Source organism: Coturnix japonica, chromosome 2 (assembly GCF_001577835.2).
Source record: "Coturnix japonica isolate 7356 chromosome 2, Coturnix japonica 2.1, whole genome shotgun sequence".
Lineage (NCBI taxonomy): Eukaryota > Metazoa > Chordata > Aves > Galliformes > Phasianidae > Coturnix > Coturnix japonica.
In genome coordinates this window covers 74,084,334-74,105,344 of record NC_029517.1, presented here as the reverse complement: position 1 = coordinate 74,105,344, position 21,011 = coordinate 74,084,334, and the positions used below count along the sequence as shown (strand labels likewise).

The following is a 21,011-nucleotide window of genomic DNA, read 5'->3' as shown; positions in this document are numbered from 1 at the left end:
ACTAAAACTAACCTTAACCCTAACCCTAGCCTTAACCCTGACCCTACCCTAAACCTAACCCAACCATAATCCTACCCTAACCCTAACCAAATCCTTAACCCAAACACTAACCCTTGATTCTACAATAACCCTAACCCTAAACTAAACATAACCCTAACCATAAACCTAACACTAACATTAACCCTAACCCTAACCTTAACCCTGAACCTACACTAAACCTAACCCTAACCCTAACCCAAACCTAATCCTACACTAACCCTGACCCTAACCCTAACGCTAACTCTAACCCTAACCCAAACTCTAACCGTAACACTATCCTAACCCGAAGACTACCCAAAACCTAACCCTAAACCAAACCCTAACCCTAACCAAAACCATAACCCTACTCTAACCCTAACGCTTAACATAATCCCAACCATAAACCTAACTTTAATCCTAACCCAAACCCTAGAATACACCTAACTATAATCTTAACTGTAACACTAACACAAACCCTAACTCTAATACTACCCTAACACTAACTCTGTCCCTAACCCTAACTCTAACACTAACCCACACCTAACCCTAAACCTAAACCAAAACCTAACACTAACCCTAACTCTAACTCTAACCATAACCTAACCCTAACTCTAACCCTAATCCTAACCCTAACCATAACCCTAACCCTAACAATACCGTAACCCTAACCGTGTCCTAACCCTAACCCAAATCCTAAATCTAACCCTAACCATAACCCTAATCCTAACCCTAACACTAATCCTGACCCTAACCCTAACCCTAACCCTTACCCTAACTCTAACCCTAACTCTAACATAACCCTAACCCTAACTCTAACATAACCCTAACCCTAACACTAACCATAACCATAATGCTAACCCTAACCCTAACCGACCCTTACCCAAAAACTAACCCTAATCCAAACCCAAATCCTAACCTTAACCCTTACCCTAACCCTAACCTGACCCTTACCCAAAACCCAACCCTAAACCTAACCCTAATGCTAACCCTAACACTAACATTAACCTAACCATAACACTAACCCTGACCCTACACAAACCCTTAATGCTAACCTTTAACCTAACCCTTACCATAATTCTAACCCTAAACTTAACCCTAACATTAAACTAGCCCTATCTTTAACCCTTACCCCAATCCTAACCCTAACTTTAACCCTCCTCTATCCCTAACCTTAACCCTAAACCTAACCCTAAACCTGACTCTACAGAAACCCTAACTCTAACCCTACCCTAACCCTAACCCTTACCTTGCCCCTTCCCTACCCCAAACCCTAACCCTGACCCTTCCCTAATCCTAACCCTAACCTTAACCGTAACCCTAACCCTAAGGCTTCTGCATGAGGTATCACCAAGACTCAGTGTGACCCCAGAAAACTGCTACATATGTCATAGCTAGTGGTGGTGATTCTGCTAGAACAAAAGTTGTGTTTTATAGCAGAAAATTTGTTGTCAAATAGTGGTATTGTACTCTATATCTGTTGTAGCTTCCATGGAAATAAATAGGAGGAATTACTTTTGGGGTGACCCATGTACGATTAACATGTGCCAGCTGGAAGCCTCTGCAAACTGCCCCAAAGTTGACTAAACAGAAAAAAATACTCACCTGACAATAATTTGCTGAGCCACCTGGCATCAGGAGGTGGCAAGTTCTTTTCTTTATGTCTGTGACAAAGAAGTACTGAACAAAGGAGCTGTGCCTTGCAAGGACATGCTAATAATCTTTGAACAGCTAGCCCATGAAAGGACCATGGGAGTGTACACCTCCTCCAGAAATACTGTTGGTGAAGGTCTGTTATTCAGATGGCAACAGGAGGTCCCCCTTCATATCCTTTCATGTCCTCCCAAGGGTTATGCTAGTTCTTCTGCAACTCTGATACCTGGTCTCACTTGAATGTGAAGAACAGCAGTTTGTCCCTGAAGCAGTGCCAGGACTAGCTGTGGTAAGGGTGGGAATGGACTTGGGAAAGGAGCCACCAAGCATTTCAACAAGATGGCAGTGAAAGAACATCCATGTTCTTTCAGTGAAAGAAACATCCATGACATAACTACAGTGGCCATGCATTACAGGGCTCAAGGCAGTTCCTGAGACCTTCTTGAGAAGGTGGCCAGGGCTGCTGGTATGAGTGTATGAAATAAAACAATGGGGACATAGCCACTCTGACAGGCCAAAGGCACACTCAGTGCAGACACAAAGCCCATCCACGTGGCTCCTACTCTCTATCCGTAAGGCGGCACAGCCCCCTTCCTCCTTCTCTTCCTCAGGGCCTCCCTATGCTGCTGTGCACTCTTGTCCTCCCATGACACAAATTCCGGAAGCTGTCTTCCCCTGGTCCGGCCAGTCCATACCGAACCAGTCATATCATGGCAGCGACCACAGCCCCCACCCGTGCTCGCTAACACGCAGGACACAACCTCCACCTCTGCGGGGGATGATCCCCTCTGAGAAGTGGGTCGCTACTAAGCGCTCCACAGATTCCAACACCATAACACTGCAGCCCATCAGCCCCAGTCACAGCTAGGATCGAGCGCAGCCGGACAATGGGGCGGCGCTGCAGCGGGCACCGCCTCTCCCCGCCCTCAGCCGCCGCGGCGGCGCTGGCTTTGTACCGCTGGCCGGACACCACGCTGCCTGCTGCTTCCCTGCCCGCCCGTCTCCGGTAGCGGCCGCGAGGCCAGGAGCCGCTTCTGATCGGAGAGGCGGGTCAGCCCGCCCCTGCCCGTTCCGCTGAGAGGCTTCCCCGCCTCTTGTCCCGCCGCGGACTGCTTGCCGGCCCTACCCCCGAGCAGTCTGTCAGCCCTCCTGGGTTGCTGTCCTTCCGCGTGATCTCCGCGTTCCCGAGTCGCCGGCTGTGTCTTCCCCTTCGTGCCGCCCAAGCCCTTCCCGGGCGCCGGGCATGGCGCTGTTGACAGCGCTCGTACGCATCTGAGGTGGCGGGAGCGGCGAAGACGAGTGAAATGAGGCGTCTGCAGCCCGGGGCCGCGCTGCTGCTGTCACTGCTATGGGAGGTGAGGCTCCGAGACCCGGGACCGGGGGTGCGGTGCGGCGGGCAAGAAGGAGGCATGGCGCTCCTGCCCGCGGCGGGAGGCTATAGAGGCCGCGGTGGGAGGCGACGGCGGCTCTCGAAGAGCCCGCTGGGGAGGGGGGACTCTGGGCGTGACCTGAAGGCTCTGGCCCCACGGAGAGGAGTCGGCCCCTGGCGCCCGCCGGGAAAGTGCGGGGTCGGGTACGGAGCTGCACTGTAGCTGACAGTGCCAGCATTGAGGTCTTAGGCTCTTTTTGTAAATCGTTACGTGACGGTTTGTGGGGAGTTGGATGAGCCTCGGTTGGGGCACGGCGCGAGCTGCTGAGCGTTGTCTGTTAGTGAACGTGGCTGCCCTGCGAGCAGAGCGCAAAACAGCCTCACTCGTGTGCGCCTCGGAAAGGCGGGGACGAAGGTGCTTCCTCCGTCGTGAAGTGTACGGTGGTGGGCAGGCCGGAGCGCCGGCTGCATCATTACGTCTTCCAGAAACGGATGTAATTCATGAAGATTGTGTTTACTTTATGTTTATTCCACCTACACAGCGGAAAGATTTCTGATATGTTTCCCACTGTGTCACCCATAACCATCACGCTAGGCTCAAAGTCACCGTTTCGTGTAAATATGTGTAACTGGGCTGCATCTCATTGCCTCGTCCGTAAGCCCGGCGCTCTAGGACCCCGTCGTAGCTCTTCCCAAAGCGCAGTCCGTGAGGTGTCGGTGAGGCAGGTGCGGGCGGTCCCGGTGCTGAGCCCTCCGCTTCTGGTGCATGCGGTGTGGTTGTCCGCTCTGCTGAACGAGGCCCCTGCCTGGCCCGCCTGTCTCAGGGCATTCGGCACTGGTCCTCTTTGCAGGGAGCCTGGTTGCTGTTACTTGAGTTTCTAATGTTCTTTTTAATGGAATAATTTGTATAGCTTTGTTGTTGGTGGTGGTTGTTTTCCTCTTTTAATCTAGAATGTTTCTTTTGCCATCTGAATTTGTAGATTAGCATTATTTATTTGTTTATTTTTGGAAGCTTAAAGTAGGCTTTTAGATGAGATAAAAATAAGAAATTACAACTTAAAAAGATGGAAGTTGTGCTCTACAGGACAAGAAGACCCAGAAACTGAGCATTGTGAGTTCAGATAACTAATCAGAGACATCGGGCGGTTTCCAAGAGCATCTGGCTATTAACTGAAATTGCATTGCTTTTTTTTTTTTTTTTAAATATATTTGTAGCTTCTTAGTTAGTATTTAACACAGCATGAGCTGAGGAGCATGCTTTTAAATGAAAATTTTGCAAAAGGCTTTCACTGTTTTACTGGTAATAGGGGAAGAAGACACATAACCATTGAGAGCAGTTTGCTCTAATTTACTGGTACTTGAAGTTTTCCATAATTAAGGGACTTGAAATGCTTGTTGTAAGGTGTGGATGCACTTTCTGTCCAAGTGTTTGCTGAACCAGGAGTTCCCCTAAGATCAAACTGAAGGAGTTCACTCTCTTCACTAGTATATGTTCACTGATGAAGACACATGCAGGCTCAGATACGTGGAGCACTTCCCTATGACTTCCAGGCTGAGCTTGGTCATTAAGTAGCTGTGCTGCGCTGCGCTGAGGGTATCATGTCTGACTGCTGTGAAAGGAGAGAAAATATGAAAGACAGGTTGGGGAGCTGTACAGTAATACAATTATACAGTCAGTAAGTGAATGGGTGTAAACAGATGTTTTGTATGAAAGATTATCATGATAGAAAGACAATCTATGACAGATGGAAAATGCTCATTGATGCTGAAGGTTTGCAGTAAACTCCACAAAGGAGTGATCTCCAGAGAAAGAGATCCTGCCTTAGTGGTAGTCAGCCCTTAAATGAGATCTGGGAGAGGTGGAGCCAAGCTCCATCCCTTCTGGTACCACAGCTGAATTACCTTCACCTGTGCTCCTGCAGCTGACTCATTGCTTGCCTCAGGTTTGGGTGACTGGAATGGTCTGTCCCCTAAAACTTCCAATCATCACTCCATCGTCATTAAACCTAGCCGGATCTCCATAAATTATTGATGTTTCTGCCCCTGTGCTGACTAGGGCTGTAACCCTTTGGACATTTTTCTAGGACCAGAATATTGTTAATTCCACATAGGGCCTCTGGTCCCATCTGGAGGCCCTAGGGGGACTGATATCCCTTGTCACACCATGAACTGGGGTAAGGCCAAATCTCTTGCTTCCAGTGGCTCAGGCATTGTGGCCTGAGACACCTGAGGTGGCTGCTTCTTTTTGTTGGGTAACAAACTCCACATTGTTGTTTGCCTTCTTTCTATAACTTGTACCCTTGGTTTCTTAGGGTAATATTGGAATTTTTGAGGACATGGTTGGGCTATTGATCAATATTTGCAAGTCAAGTACCAGCCCTAATAAGATAATTGAACATTTGCTTTCGGCACACTCTTATGGATCCTGATTGAGGAGCTCATGGAGCTGGCCTTTTGGTTTTAATTACTAGCAGTACTTCAGCTTCTTCTAACGTTCAAATATTACATTTAGTCCACAGGCACTCTGTTTCTCCTAGGTCAGCTACTAATTGAGCCACCTGCTGGACCACCGCCTCTGATGCCACTAGAGGGTTTAATATTGAAACCAGTGTGCCATACACATGGGAGGGAGCCTGATGTAACATCAGGTTCCTCATTCCTACTGAGAATTTGACCATATCAGGGCTATCAAAGGTATCTTCATAGATAGCCTCCCTCATACCCAGTTCGATATAATTTTGAAGGTCCTCCCTGGAAGACCACAACCCTGCATGTAATGTTATGTCTGCTTTCTTCGGCCAAACCATATGGCATGCTGCCATTAACCAATCTAAAATAGAATGATTTTCATCTGGAAACTGGGTACCAGCATATAATCTTTGCCTAAGGGCAGGGTGAACAGTTACAGTAGCTAATTTAGATATTTCAGGTCCACTAACCATAATGCTTTCTGCCCCCAAATCCCATAAGCGCAATAGCCAGGTCAGTACACTCTCTCTAGGTTTCTGTCAAAACCGTTGTACCAGATCCATCAGTTCTGTTGCTGTGTATGGTCAGACAGTGACATGAAAATGTGTTTGGGCAGGGAGCCATTGATCAGGAGGCTTCCTTGCTGGTCTACCTTTATTTATTTTTTTTTATTTTTTATTTTTTTTGGTTATGATAGGACAGAGTTCCAAGGAATCTGTCGTAAGTGGCTCTTCTAAATCAGTTTTAGTGATTTTATTTTCTTGTTCAACCAGGTCCATTGTTTCAGAGATATGGTTGTTATCCATTGAAATATTATAGACCTGGGCCATTGGGGAATGTAAGGGTGGTCTTTTCCCTGTTAATATGCTAAGTTCTTGTTCTAACTTTTCAATATGGTCTTCTGATAATTGATTTTCATTTTCCAACGCATCAGCTCTGATTTCTGCCTGATTTAAGGCATTTAACAGTGGCCATGCCACTGTAGAGGCAGCTAACTGCCATTCTTTTATAATCAAAATATCCTTATTTAATCCTTGAAAATATTCTGTCATGCAGAATAGGGAAATATTCCCAATAACCCACAGGGGACCCCACTTTTCAACTATAGTGGCCAGTTGATAATAGGGAGAACCCATAAATCCTGGGATCTGCCCAGGAATCATTTTGTCTAAGGGGTGATGTTTTCCTCCCTGACTCATTTATAAATAACCCACAGAAAAATACATCCTGTCTGCTTGGCTCACCAAATGTAGTTATAGAATTATATAGTCAATAGGTGAGCAGGGGGTAAACAGATGTTTTGTGTGAAAGATCATCATGATAGAAAGATAAGCTATGATAAATAGAAAACACTTACCAATACTGAAGGTTCACAGTAAACTCCACACAGAAGCAATCTCCAGAGAAAGATATCATGCCTTAGTGGTAGTCAGCCCTTAAATGAGATCTGGGAGAGGTGGAGCCAAGCTCCACCCCTTCTGGTACCACAGCTGAATTACCTTAACCTGTGCTCCTGCAGCTGATTACTTGCTTCAGGTGGTTATTCAGAGGTTAAGGCTGTGATCAACAGTTTCCCATACAGGAGCATGCATCAGCTGGTGAGTAATTGCACTGAGACAATTGTTATTGGAGCAGGATTTACACATGAGAAATTCCTTGTTCCTTTGTCAAGAAGAGCTTGCAGATATTGATGCTGAGAAGATATGCTGTTAGGAGAGAGAAGCCTTAGATGTCATAAGCTTTGCACACAGTTAAGTTGCTGACCTTCTGAACGTGTGAGCTGAATCGAGGAACTTCTAAGATGGATTACTTGATAGGTAATTTTGGTTCTTGCTAGAGAAAATGAATGCTGCTAAATATTAATTCATCTTCCTTTTTTTTAACTGTTTCAGCTGCCTGGTGGTAGCAGCATGTTATTAACCAGAGTTATCTGGAACACCCTTTTTCAGCAGGAGCCTGGAGTTCCAGTAGACACGTAGTGCATTCAGTATTTACCAGGAAACGTGTTCAGCTGGTAGTCCTGCTCCCTGGTGCAGCTCATGGTTGCCCTGGCAGGACTGCATTTATCTCAGTTCTGTATGAGTCTAGGGCTCTCCGTTCATAGGAATGATTTGAGGAGTGCCTTAATGTATGTCAGTTTAACAGTCTGGGCTTTATGACAAGATTTTCTGCTTTTATTTCTTCAGATGTCTCAAGGCTTGTTCATGTTTGGCTTTAATGGGTGGCATTGCCTTTGGGACAGGAGAAAAAATAAAGCTAAACAAGCCTCTGCCTGTATGATTCAGTGAGTTTGTTATCAGCCTGCGTGTGCGCACCACAGTATTTCTTGCTGAGTTGCTCCTCAGGATGGTGCCTTTTTCTTTTCTGCAGCTTCTGGTATGCTGGGCTGCGAGTGGGCGTCTGATGCTGAACTCATGGATGGAAGTGCAGAACTGAGCTGCTCAAGTCACAGACTTCGTCAGGACACTGCATATAGCATGGTGGTAATCAAGGAGAGGGAACTAGTTGTGTCAAGGACAGCCTTGCTGGTGGCTTGCTGGATAGCTTTGCTTGACAAAGTGCATAAGCTTCTGGTTGGCCTTTATGTTATGTCCAAAATATCCTAGAAACTGGACGTTTTTGTATTAAGTCAGTTTCTATTTTCAGTTAAGTTTTTTAGTGCTCTATTTGAAGAAATACATGTGGAAGCTGTTGTAAATTGTATGAAATGTCTGGTGGAAATGTTTAAATGTGGCAGTACAACGTTTAGATGACTACTTCTGGAGATACTGGAAGTGGGATTTTGCTATGCAGTTTCTTCTTACTAGAAATTACAATGTGTATGCTAATAGAAGTGTTGATGATTGGATGGCTGGAAAAAAGAATGGTCAGTATAGTTGTCCTCTTGTTAATTTACCAGAGGGAAGATGCTGTAGAAGAGTCAAGTTTTTTTTTTTTTTTTTTTTTTTTTTTTTTTAAACAGAGGAATGGATATATAATGTGAACAGCAAAATGTTTTAACTTTAAATAAAATTCAAACACTTTTGACAGTCTGTCATACAAGATTTATTTAAATAAAAGCAAAGTTGGCTAGTTGCTTCCCAACTGGGTAACTGCTGTTTATTATTTTTGCTCTTTATTATTTTTGTAAACGGAGTTCAATAGGGCAGATTCTAGCTAGAATCTCTGCCCACCGGAGTGGAAACAAATGCAGTAAATGACTAAGAATGCAAATCTTAAAGGAAAAGAGCAAAAAAGACCGAGCATAGCTAGGGCTTAAGAAGTTGTGAGCATCCTTTCACAGCAGCACTCCCAGGTTCTGATACTATTTTATTAGCTGATGGTTGGTATTTTCCTTTATGTACATGTTATAGGAATATGTGTGCATACCAAGGTTATCTCTGTGATGTTCCTCTCTATGAAAGCCCCTGATATTGTCCAGTTGATAGAGTGCTGAAGTTTTAGCTACTGTAGGCTTTGCATCAGTGAGTGGTGAGAAAAAAAATCCCATCCTTTGCCTGTAATGGCAAAGGGCTGAACCAGAATACCTACAAAGGAGGGTGTGTTCACTTGCTCTCTGCCTCTTATTAGTTTTTGTTGCAGAGGGGCTTATCAATCTTAGGAAACTTCTTTCATTTTTCTGACTGTCTTGCTGCCCATTGGAAAGGAGCTGCTTTGCTGAGTGGAGGCAGGAAATGATTTACATAGGATTTGTCATTCCCTGATCCAGCTGGTGCTGGCAGGCCTTCCGAGTATTTGCCAGCAGTGAGCTGGGCTGTGACTGCCAGGCAGGAGAACTGAGTCTGCATGGTTTTCTTACTTCTCTCCTACTGATGAGGATTCGTGCTCACTGCAGAAAGGGAAAGACAGCTTAGTGCTGTTTGCATTCTATAGAAGACACAAATAGTTGTGCAGTGGGTTTTTTGGTGTTTTCCATTCCCCACTCCCCCATTGGAAAAAGCATATATATAATCTGTTGACTTTTTTTTTTTTTTTTTTCCCCCAATAGTCAGAAATGTTCAGAACCTTCTGTCATGCTCTTTCTCTAAAAAAACACCCTCTGACACTCTTGATCTCAGTACTCCCACTCAGCTAGCTAAGGTGTCTGTAAGGATGTGTTTAATTTGGTCAAAGTGTGCCTTTAGACTTAATCTGCTCTTTTGGAATTTAGCTAAAATGAATTGGGTGTGGGGGGTGGAGAGGGAAGGGAACTCTTGCTTTGGTTTAATGCAAAATTATTTTGGTTTTACTCCAGTAGGAAGAGGGTTAGGAAAGATACGTCTACATACAAGTTTGCCCTGCTCAGTTGTGTAGTCTATGAACAGAAACACAGTAATGCTTGAGCTTATACTACTGCATTAAAAAAAATAAAAATATGATTTCTTGATAAAACAAGGTGCACTTCTAATCTGTTGTGATTTAAAGTAAAATCCATTTAAATAAAACATACGGAAAACATCCATGCAGTCATCCTCACTTTTGAAAATGTGTCATTGTTTTGCATCCTTGAGTATACCTCTTATTACAGTTTTTGAGTTTTGCTAAAATCTTTGTGGTTGGAATCCCTTTATAGTTTATTATAGTAAAAAAAAAAAAACAAAACAACAACAACAAAAACAAAACAAAACAAAAAAACCCCCACAAAAACCAACAACAAACAAACAAACAAACAAAAGAACTTTATTCCGAGTAGAAAGAGGCAAAACTTTTCTGAAACAATCTTTTTTTCTTTGCTTGAGTAGTGCTTACTGGGCAAAAAATACTTGCTTTGTCAAAAGGCTGGGAGCATAATCCGGAATTGGGGGATGTTAAAAGAGCCCTACAAAGCAAGAGAAAGAGAAAATATAAGGTCTCAAACAGTGGATATTACCACTTTCCCGACTTTTGTAAAGTACTACTAAAGAAATACCAATGTGGGTATTTTTATTTTTTATGAGAACGACGTGTCTTGACAGCTTTTTTGCATATTAAGTGGAAAAGTTTGCACTCTGAAGTTAAAAATGTCTTTCTTAAGTGTGTCTTCAGCTCTGTGCTAAATCTGTGTTAACTAAACCCATGTTTTAAATAACTTGATGATTTTTTTTCCCCTCTTTCCCTGTGACTCAGCTGTCAACTTTGACAGATTTGGGAAGAAAGAGAAGTGGGGAAAAAGTGTTCTTTCTGTATTTGATGAAATGCTGAGTGCTTTTAACCTCTATGTTAGCTGCCTACTCCTTCAGGTCTCTTAATTGTGCGACTGCAGACAAACTGGATTGGCCCACATCAGCAGTGGGAAACAGCCACCAGGAAAAAACTGAGGAAAAAAAAGCAAAGCAGTGAGTTACCTTTGCTTCTGGAGAGGTTGGTACAGCAGTAGCATCACCAAACTTGCTGCAAGAGGGGGGAGGGAATACATGGCTGGGAGCAGGGCTGCCCATTTTGGTAGTATGCTTATTTCTGTATATTAGAAGTCACCTTTGGACAGAGTTACCTGCATTTTTAATTATCTGTAAGGAGCAGAAAGCTCTTCTACATGCACAGCTAAAAGGGAGAACTAGCAGAGTCTGTTTTTTATTTTCCATTGAAAAATGCTATTAGTTGAGACAGACTTTTCTAGAAGCTGTTCTGTTGTTTTCCCACGTTACTTGCCAAGTGTCTGTTGGAGCAGAAACACTCAACCCAGAGCTTTCTTTTTCTGAGAGGCAGGCAAGGGGTTGTGGCTGGGGAGCATTTCCCCAGAGGGTCCATCAGCACAGCCAGGGCTGTACATCTTGAGTCCAGCTGGCGGGTGCTGGCTTACCCAGCCTTCCTTCAGTGTTCCTCTTCTGCCTTAGCTGGCAGCTGTTCTGAGGGTGAATCCTTTCTTCTCAGATCTTGCACTGGTGGAGTTAGAGATCATCACACTATCCATGCATGCAGACAGTATCTGCACAAGTTTTATATTCAAGTACACTAGGTTAAAAAAAGCACATTTAATCATACCTTTGTGTCTCTCTACTGAAGTGTATTTCCTATCTGTTTGTATCATTATTCAGAGGAGGAAGAATCAGAGAACTGTGAAATGAAATTACTGTGTGGAAGGGCAGACCAAAGATCATGGGCAACATTTGTTTCAACACTCTGTCCTACCAAAGACCTTCCACCTAAGAGTAGGTTGCTCCAGAAGTAATACTTTGTATTTATTTACACAGAAACTACAAGAGATATAAAGGCCACAATGAAACTCAGCTACAAAATGCTATTTTTTCAACGTAGTCCCGACTATTAGCAATGCATTTTCACCAGTAATGAATGAGAGCCTTCACGCCACACTCATGAAAATATGCACTAGCTGAGGTGATGGTCTGTCATCTAAAATTCTGTGATTCTCTACTGCTGATATGTGCCACCCACCTTGTTGGGCTGATGTCTACTGTTTTCTCTCCATGAACATTCAGGAGGGATCCATGAATATCAGTGGGTGCCATTTTTCCTCATGGAGAAACACACACCTTTGTGTGACACACCTTTGGTTCAGATGCCCCTTTCCTGCAGTCTGTCGCATGGCAACAAAGCTCAGTGGAATATTGGTGGGAAGGTTCAACCTCTACTGCTGTACCACCACCATCTGCCTCTTGTGTGTGCTCATTTTCTTTTTGGGATTCTACTGCAGCATGAGCCAAAGATGGCTGCTGCTTTTGCAGGCCTGCTCTGCTGAGCTTGGGGTTGCCAGCAGTGTAGATGGGGTGACAGGCTTTTGCAACCATGCAGCTGAGAGCTCTTAGGGTATCCATGATACAGGAGCTTTGCCAGGATATCCTGGCAAAAGTTTACTAGGAAAAAAAAAAAAAAAAAAAAAAAAAAGTAAACAAATTAAAAAATTCAAAGTAGCAAAAGCATGCTTGTCTTATGTTGCTTTGAACTTGTGTTTTGCTGCCATAGTTGTAATTTTACTTATCTGATGAGTGTAAGTAGGCCAACAAAATTCTCTTGTGTATGCTGACCTGCATCTATTTCTCTTTTTGTGATAGGAGAGCCTCCTTACCTAAGCGGAAATGTCTAGTTGTTTATGTCAGAGTGGTTTTAGTACAATCAATTTAGTGCTTGTACTGCACAGTGACTACTGTTAGAGAATGACAGCACAATAAAGCAGGCAGCATAATCATCTCCACAGAGGAGTTGTCAAGGTGTGACTCATTGTTTTGCTTAGTGGATAGAAAAAATATCAGTGTGGCCTGCAAATTCCTGCTGGCCTTTCCTGTGATATTTCTATGAGCATGGAAAGCCAGCACAGGGGCCTTTTTTTGCTGTGGATAGCTCAAAGCATGCTATCTGTTGACAGAAGAACTGGCTGAGGATGACTCAAGCAAGTGTTTTCTTTCATTTGTGTTCCTTGGGGAAAGATGTATTGCTCATCACTGCAGATAATTATCTCAATACTGGTGTAAGTGAGATCCAGAAATTCACTACTGGCTCTCTTACAATTTGAATTCCCAGCTCGGAGCTGCACTTCCCCACTACATTTGGAGCCTAAGATCAAACCAGTACAGGGAAGCTTTAAAATTCCTCCTGCATCTGTTCAGTGCTATTAAGCTTGTCAGAATTTCAGTTCAAAATAGAGGAGAATACTTTCTGCTCTGAAAATCTTGCTTCAAGGGGGGAGAGATGTGTGAAGTCTTATATCTACTTTTACATCACTGGCTTTTCTTTTTCAGGCTGGCATGAGCTCTTCCTATCCTAAGTTCTGCCTTGTTGATTCCACATAAATATCCCTTGAAAGAAGAAGGGTTTACAGTGGCTTGGGATGTAGCAGTGTTGAGGACACCCACCCATGCTGTGCTCTCAGCAGTGCTGTCATGTCAGTCACAAACCTATATCAGCATGGTCTAGTGCGCTTGACCTTTCACCTGCTTATTGAGTAAGGCAACACATTTCTCCCATCTATACAGAAGGAATTGCAGTGCATAAGATTGGGTTAAACCTCCTCAAAACTGGGTCATCCCTTGTGTTAAGATGGCATAAGATGATAATCATCTTCATTTATTGGTGTCACTGGAATTATAGCTCTCTCCATTCCCAACCTAGTGTCTATGTCCCTACAGGAACTGGAGGCACCTCATGCTGCACTGAGACTAGAGTTTTTGCTTTGTGTTGCTGGGGATGATCTGCAGTTCTGCTAGGGAAACCAGCAAGCAGAGGTAGCAGTGAGGAGCTCAATGATGGCCAAATACTGCTAGCTGCATAACCTGAGCAAGTGCCATAGGGAGAGACCTTTGGATCTGAGTGTTATTCAAAGGAGGTAGGTTGAGATCCTGTTCTGCATTTTTTTTTTTTCCTGTTCCTTTGGTATTTAGAGAAATAGGACTCTGATTTTAGCAGTGTAGGCACCTTGTCATTGAGGGATTTCACAGTTCTGTTTTTTTTTTATTCCCTCAATTGCAGCAATTCACAGCTATAATTGAACTTCAGTTAAATGCCCAGCATCAATTATAGTAATGGTAAATAATTGTAGGACTTGGAAGTGAAATCTGAGGATCTCAGATCTTGCATTTTAAAAAATATCCTGCACTTTCATCATCCAGGACTAACACTGTCCTTCTCTTTTACTGAGGATAGCACTTCGTGCTGATTTCTTAAAACACTGAGCAAAAATTATAAGATTAGATCTTATATCCTATACATGACAATGGTCTATGTAAATGTTTGTTGTTAACTGGAAGGCATCGAGTGAGAACTTGGAAACAAGTTGGTGGATTCACTGGAGTGTACCTAGGACCTTTGTAGAGGTGAAGTTTTCCTAAGTGCTTGCATTGTCTCAAATTGGGAGCTCTTCAAGAATAAGCAAGAGCTGGTCCCTGCTGTGGTTTTGCCTGTTTTTTGCTGCACACAGGAGCTGTGGGCATGGCTGTGGTGTAAATCCAAGGGCATTTGGATTAAGTTTATTTTAATTCTGCAGTAATCTTGACCTCCTGTTTTCATTGAAGCCCTAATCCTGGATCCTATCTAAAACCTAGTCAAAGTCAATGGGGATGCCCCACTTGATCTCAGCAAGTGCTGGTCCAGCTGCTTGGAGGCTGCTCTGCACCTTGTAAAATTCCACTAATCCTGGCACCTCAACACATGGAGATGCAGGTGGCCCCTGCTCCCTCCGCTTTCTGGATGCTTCTGTCTTCCTCAGGCTAAAGGCACATATCTGTACAGGCTCCAGAAAGCCTGGTTGCCTCAAACTGGATTTTGCCTTTGCCCCTCATTCCTCTTAGATGGCCATAAACCTGATGTGCTGCTGGTGCTGCTCTCATCTGGGAAAGGGGTTATTTTGGCTGACTTATGTTGTGTAAGCGAAGTGCCTCGTAGTGATTATATAAAAGATTATGTAACCCACTAATTCTGTAATCCCTTCTCTGGTGAGCCTCAGAGTGTGTACATCTCCTTGATGGCTGGCTGCAGCAATGAAGCACACTAAGCTGAGTGCTGGGCAGTGTGCAGGCTTAGTGACATGCATGCTGCTCCAGCAGTGTACCTCCACAACTTTTCCCTTTTCCCTTTAGCACTGTGCCTCCTACTCTTGAGGTACAGTGAAGTTTCAAAGCTGTTTGAAGAGTGCTTTTAGCTCCTGAGGTAAACCCATACGATGCTGCTAGCTGTCAGGTGCATTGTTTAAGATGATGCATGGTATATCTGCAGAGCAGCTGATGGTACAGGGAACACGTGTTGTTTCTCAGTGAAATGTTTTAGTCTTTCCTGCTTCCCAGGGTGTCTCACGTACCCCACAAGAGATATCTAGGCTGGACCGTGCTCAGGGTGCTGGCAGGAGCAAGAATCTTCTCAGGCTGCTCTGAGACAGCAGAGGAACCCATGTGTGCTCCAGCCCCACTGCTGCCTAACTCTCATTTCCAGATTTTTCCCCATCCACTGCCCTGGCAGAGTGGGATGTGACTTACCAAAAGCAGATGCAGCCAGGGCTGGGGAAAGCTCATGTAGTGCTAACTGAGGTCTTCAGGAAAAAAGAAAATTCTGGGGAGGAACTATATCCTGTTCTTAAATTCTCTCTGCCCTGAAATAGCTGTGTGGGGATATGCCAAGGAGAGCTCAGGAGGAGGCAAGAGGCTGGCAAGGAGAGGAAACAAGGAAAAGGAATTTTCTTAGCATCAGTGATTCATCTTGGTGTATGAATCCCAGCCCCTGAAATGCTGCCACAGATCCTAGCTTAACTACTGGAGTCTGGGCAGCTGCCTCATTTATTTCTGGCTTCCCCTACTCCGCTTTTTGTATTTCGTTTTTTTCTTTTGCCTCTGAAACATTGTCCTGACTGCACTGTTGTCACTCTTTCTCATTGCTGCAGCCACAGTATACTCTTTACTTTCAGTTACTTTATAGGTGCTGAATCTCTTGCTGCCTGAAGCTCAAGATATTTATCTTCAAGCTTTCACGTAAGCCTATATATGCGTGCAGCTCTGACCCCGTTTCCCCCTCCTCCTTGCCCCAGGACTGTTCTGGACATTTGTTCTGCTCTCCTTGGCTTTGGGTGGTTTCCTTCTCCTTTTTTGCCTTATTGATTTAGTGACTGCCACCAATGCTGTCTGCAGATGTTTCTACATTCCTGGCTGCTGAATCCTCATTGTCCTTTTAAAATTCTTCCCTTTAACATTTTATCTGCTCTCCCCCCACTCTCTTTTTTAGGATTTCTTTTGTCCCGTCTGTGATTCAGCCCTGGTATATCCATATCCTGCATGGACTGTGCTTCTTCCATTATTTCTTTCTTTTGTGTGCAGAGGTCTATTCTTGAGGCCATACCATCTGCACTTATAAGTGTGCTGTAAATTAATGTTTAATGTATCTATAAATATGTAAATACATTTTTAGTGTATTGCAATTATCTTTTTGATACAGATAGAAAAAACATTGCTGTCTGCTTGGAAGAAATATATATTTCCATCCTGTTCATGTTACCAAATATTTCTTTTTCCCCAACCTTTTTTTCTATGCTAGAGGTTTGAGGGATCCATTTGATGTTTATCCGTAGAGTTTTCTTAATAGTACAGAGGACTGCCTCACGTACAGATCCCTTTTCCTTCATATTTGTTCGTTCTCTTTTTAGTAGGATACCAGTGCTGGAGTATACAACTTCTGCTGTCAATGCAAAAGAGTATTAGGGGAATGTTTTAATAGGTGTAGTAATGCGGATGGGAACTATGAAGAGGATTCCGTGTGTACAGCTAGTAAGCTTCCTGTGAACCACTGCAAAGAACATGACAGACTTGGCAGGTGTTTTGCTATGGGCTGGGAATGAGTCATGGGTGATATGAAAATACTGTAGTATGTCAATTAACAGAATTTTAATGGATTTATCTTCTCAACCTCAAACATCTTGTCTGGGCAAAGATGTGAATTCAGGTGCAGGTTTTAGTGCAAGAGCATGAAAAGGTTTGGGGAAGCTGTTGTAAGAGACTGTGTAACGTGAAAACTGTTTAATATGCATCTATGCTGACACAGTAAGTATAATCCCAATGGGCAAGTAGTGAAAAGAGGAGGACAATGAAATTCACCCACTGTTTTGACCAGTTCTGTGAACCTGGGGTCAATGTAAATTACATAGCATTTGTGAGATATTTCTGTAAACTCCTACCTAGGATCAAAGAAAAGCATGATGTTCTAATTACGAATGGATGCAAAAACTTAAGTATAGAAATACAGTTCAAACAGATAACAGTGCTATTTTTTCATCTGTAGCAAAGGCCATATTCGGTCTTCTTACTAAATTGTCTACACTGCCAATGTAAGATATAGAGTGTAAAATGTTACTAATTACAGAAGGTGTGTTGTGTTCCTTTACGGTCTGGGATTCCAGATGTACAGGTTGCTGGTCCCAAACAGGAAGCCTGCAGTGGAGCTGTAATATACTCATCATGTTGAATGATGAATCATGGTTACTCTGTGGTGGGAGCAGGATGATTGGTTACATGTTTTGGGGTTTTAACTCTTCATATCCTATTTGGTCATCTTCTAACTTCCAGGAAAATGGGCTGTGAAGTCATTAAACTTCTCAAGACAGTTCAGTTAAATAGATTCAGTTAAAGTCCAGCTAAATAGATTTCCAAAGCCAAGATAATTTTTATCTCTGAAGATGAAAAATAGCGGTGCCTGCAAATATCCTGCTGTCTGGAAATGCCTGATGGAGCCAAACTAATAATATGTAAAAACTTCCTTTTGGAATGTTCCTGTAGCATGCTTTTAAATAAATCTAGAGAATCTTGGAAACAGGGATCTGTTATAAAAAGACTTTCTTCTTTCAAGCAAGAGCATTTAAGCATGAGGAAGCGAGGTTATAGAGGGATAATTAATACCAGGCTTTCTGATGCTGCATAGGGAAAGCTCCGCAGCCTTGTTCACAGCAGTAGGAAGTGCACTTGTAATTCCACTGTCGCATGTGCAAATGTTATTTTAGCACCAGTGATGATTCTCTGTACATCTCCTCAAAGGTGACTGTAAGCATTGTAAATGCCTTGGCATCATACAAGTTGGTCTTGGTAGCTCCTTCTCCAAATACCCATCTTCCAAATCAAATTAAGCCTATTTGCATGTTCAGGATATTCCTTCAAGCTGTATTCAAATAGCAGTAATGAAATAAAGAATAATTTGCACTGTTACACTTCAGGTGTAATTGACAGCATCTAGATTTGCATAGGTGTCATGGTTTTGTGATTTTTTGTTGTTGGTATTCCACATCATAACATCATGTAAAGCAGTGGGAGTTAAAGACTTAATGTTCTAGTTCTGTGGACTGCCTTTTTTGGGTGTTTGTTTCTCAGAGGGGAGGGGAGGAGCATCATTCCCCAGAGGACTTTACACCCAAAGGAAGAAAGGTGGAGATCCTGGCAGGTCACCAGCCTCTCTTTGTTTGTGGCAGAGAAGCACATGACCCCCCTGCAGTCTATGGAGTAAGGCCTTGGTTTTGGACACTCTTTCATTTTTGTTTGATTTGCTGGTCTCAAATCCAATTGTATTGTGTTGTATTATCTTGCATTCCGAGATCATATTTAGTAAATGAATTTTCCTCCTCAGATAGTTACTGCTGCTCTTTTTTTTGTTTGTTTGTTTTGTTTTTTTAGACCCATCTACTATCTCCCTACCCTTTCCCCTTTTGCCCTCTCCCAGGGCTCAGGCTTCTGAGTCCCCTGCCTCTTTAGTCATGGTGTCAGGCCGGATTGGCCTGTAAACCTTTGACACTTTTTTTTCTCTCTCTCTTTTATTTTTTCCCCAGCTTGTGAGTCTGCTGTCCCTTGTCATGGACACAGATCTAGGGATAACTCTGTGACAGTGGGACACCAGAATTTTGCAACCATTTGTAGTGACTTTAAGCATGCTTCTCAGACATCTCTCAGAAGGGATTTCATAGCAGATTAGAAATATGCTGTGTCTTGTTCCTATCACAGCCAGGCTAGATGCATAACCATTGTACAGATGGGTAAGTGGGCAGAAAGGAGTGAAAGTGCCATGTGCAGCATTAGCATCAGAATTAGGATCTTCCTATTCTTGACCACAGGTTTCTCAGTCCAGTGCATCACACAAAAACCTCTTTGACCTCTATATAACTACAGAAGGTGAAGATACCTTCTAATAGGATACAAGCACTATGGAGCAATAGCAGGTAATAAAGAAGAAAAATTGGCTCACCCCTTCCAAAGACCAGTGATGGCTCAAGAGAAGTACAGTCCCTATCCAGAGAGATGCTTCTCTCTCAGCTGCTAACCCTTAAATGAGGTTGAGGATGGGTGAATTCAGCCTTCATCCCTTCTAGTCACTCAGACTAGTGCCTTGCTTGAACCTGAGCTCCCTGGGTTAGCCATGCCTTGACACTTGGTTCAGGCTGTGACCTGGCAATTCTGCTGCAGACAAGAGTAAATGCTTGATTTGGGTGAGGTAAGCACATACTTTGCAATGCAAAATGACAACTGAGTGCTTCCTTTTCAGGGGCATCTAAACGTGGACATTTTTTGATACCCCAGGCTAGACATCTTTGTAGATGGGGTAAATCATTCCGCTTGAATGGTGTGGAGGAAAATAATTTGTAATTCACCTAATTTGCTCGTGTGATTACCAAATTGTGACCCTAATGCTTTTCCAATGAATCTTTATGGTACGGAATCTGACATCAGTAAATGCATCCTGATTCTTATTCTGTGCATTTCTAACCCAGTCTTTTGATTATGTATTGGACACTTAGCACCAAATTATACTTGTATTGTGGTTGTACTTGTGCTTGATTTTAAGACTTTTTGTTGATCTACATAGTGTCAGACTATAGCAATGACTAGAACTGGCAAAAGTCTTCACCTGCATCACACCCCTTAGAATCACCGACTAAATGAGGATTTCTGTTCTTACTTTTGTTTGTTTATGTGTTTGTTTTTTATTAAAATGTTCTAGGACTGCATTTTTCAGAGATTAAAGTTTTGCAAAATTGAGTCAATGCAGCAGAGTAGTTTTAGTCAAAATGGAAATAAAAGCATGTTGAAACTGTTCCAGCACTTAAAACGGTTGTATTTGTTTATATGCATCCAAAAGCTAAGGAATTGAAAGTATGTGTTTACAGATGTGGCCAGAGAAGTATGATTGTGCTCCACTGGAGAATGGGAGGCCATTTTTATTTTCTATGTGTTCTCGGGTTTTTGTGAATGTTTATCATGTATCTCCTGGGGGAATTCAGATAGCATATGGAGTTAATCTGTATTAATTGCTGTGTTATCCCTCTCTACATTATATGGAATGCAAAGGAAATGCATCTTAAGCCAGATGGAAAGCTCAGTGGTTTAGATGCCCTCTTGAAGAGGGAGTGGTACCTGTGCTTGCAGTATGTGCTTCAGAAGTGGAAGAACATACAAGTTAAAGACTAAAAAACATAATAAAATAATGTCCGTGATAGTTAGGTCTTTTGGCTGCTATTTAACAACATGGCCTTGGCACGGGAAATGCTTGTATGGGGATTCTACCTTTCTGTGATGGGAAGGAAGCTTATGTTCCCTGAGGTGTGGGAGACTTGAACAGAATTTGACACATCTCAACAGAACTCATTCACCAGTTTAGATGAGTCTTGACTGAAATCAGACATCATCGCTTCCTCTTTTCTCTTACCTCCAGGTGCTGCAGGTGGGTCCTTTGAGATACTTAACAAATGCTATCAAAAAAAAAAAAAAAAAAAAAAAAAAAGACTGTAAATTTATTTTAGGAGTGCAAGCAACAAATAGTTTCCGATGCAAAAAACACAGTTATGTGCCTAAGTCCCTAATATTTCAGTTAGGTTTTCAAGGTGGCACCATGTGGAGTTTATCTGTCAGTATAAAATTAATTAATAATTCATATGCTGATATGAAATATTTATATCTAATAAAATGCTCAAAAATCTGTCTCCTACTTTTAAATAGTATTTGTCATGGTTTAATAATTCTGTAATTTTGCTATCAGTATTCCACATCATAACATCATATAAAGCATGAATAATTTTACTGAATCTGCAACTTACAGAAGAAGACTACATCTCCCAGAAAACAACACGATAGGTCACGGGACC

The 21,011-nt window shown here is 42.9% G+C and overlaps 1 protein-coding gene and 1 long non-coding RNA gene across 7 annotated transcripts in view; one reads left to right on the top strand and one right to left on the bottom strand.

Moving 5' to 3' along the window:
- Positions 1-2,573: 2,573 nt before the first annotated feature.
- Positions 2,574-21,011, top strand: part of VOPP1 (VOPP1 WW domain binding protein) — a 56,080-nt gene continuing 37,642 nt past the window's right edge. For 2 of the 6 annotated variants that reach the window (XM_015854898.2, XM_032443020.1), the window contains exon 1: positions 2,578-3,023. In XM_015854898.2, the coding sequence (XP_015710384.2) occupies positions 3,017-3,023 (7 nt within the window). In that variant the 5' untranslated portion in view covers positions 2,578-3,016. Of the gene's footprint in view, positions 3,024-7,193; positions 7,324-7,876; positions 7,990-21,011 lie in introns of those variants that run through there. The other 4 variants (XM_032443019.1, XM_032443017.1, XM_032443018.1 and 1 more) reach the window with 4 other exon arrangements.
- Positions 4,207-6,911, bottom strand: LOC107309814. Its single transcript, XR_001553339.1, has 2 exons — positions 6,864-6,911; positions 4,207-4,647 (listed from the first exon to the last, which is right to left on the bottom strand). It is a non-coding gene; the product is annotated as an uncharacterized LOC107309814 (long non-coding RNA).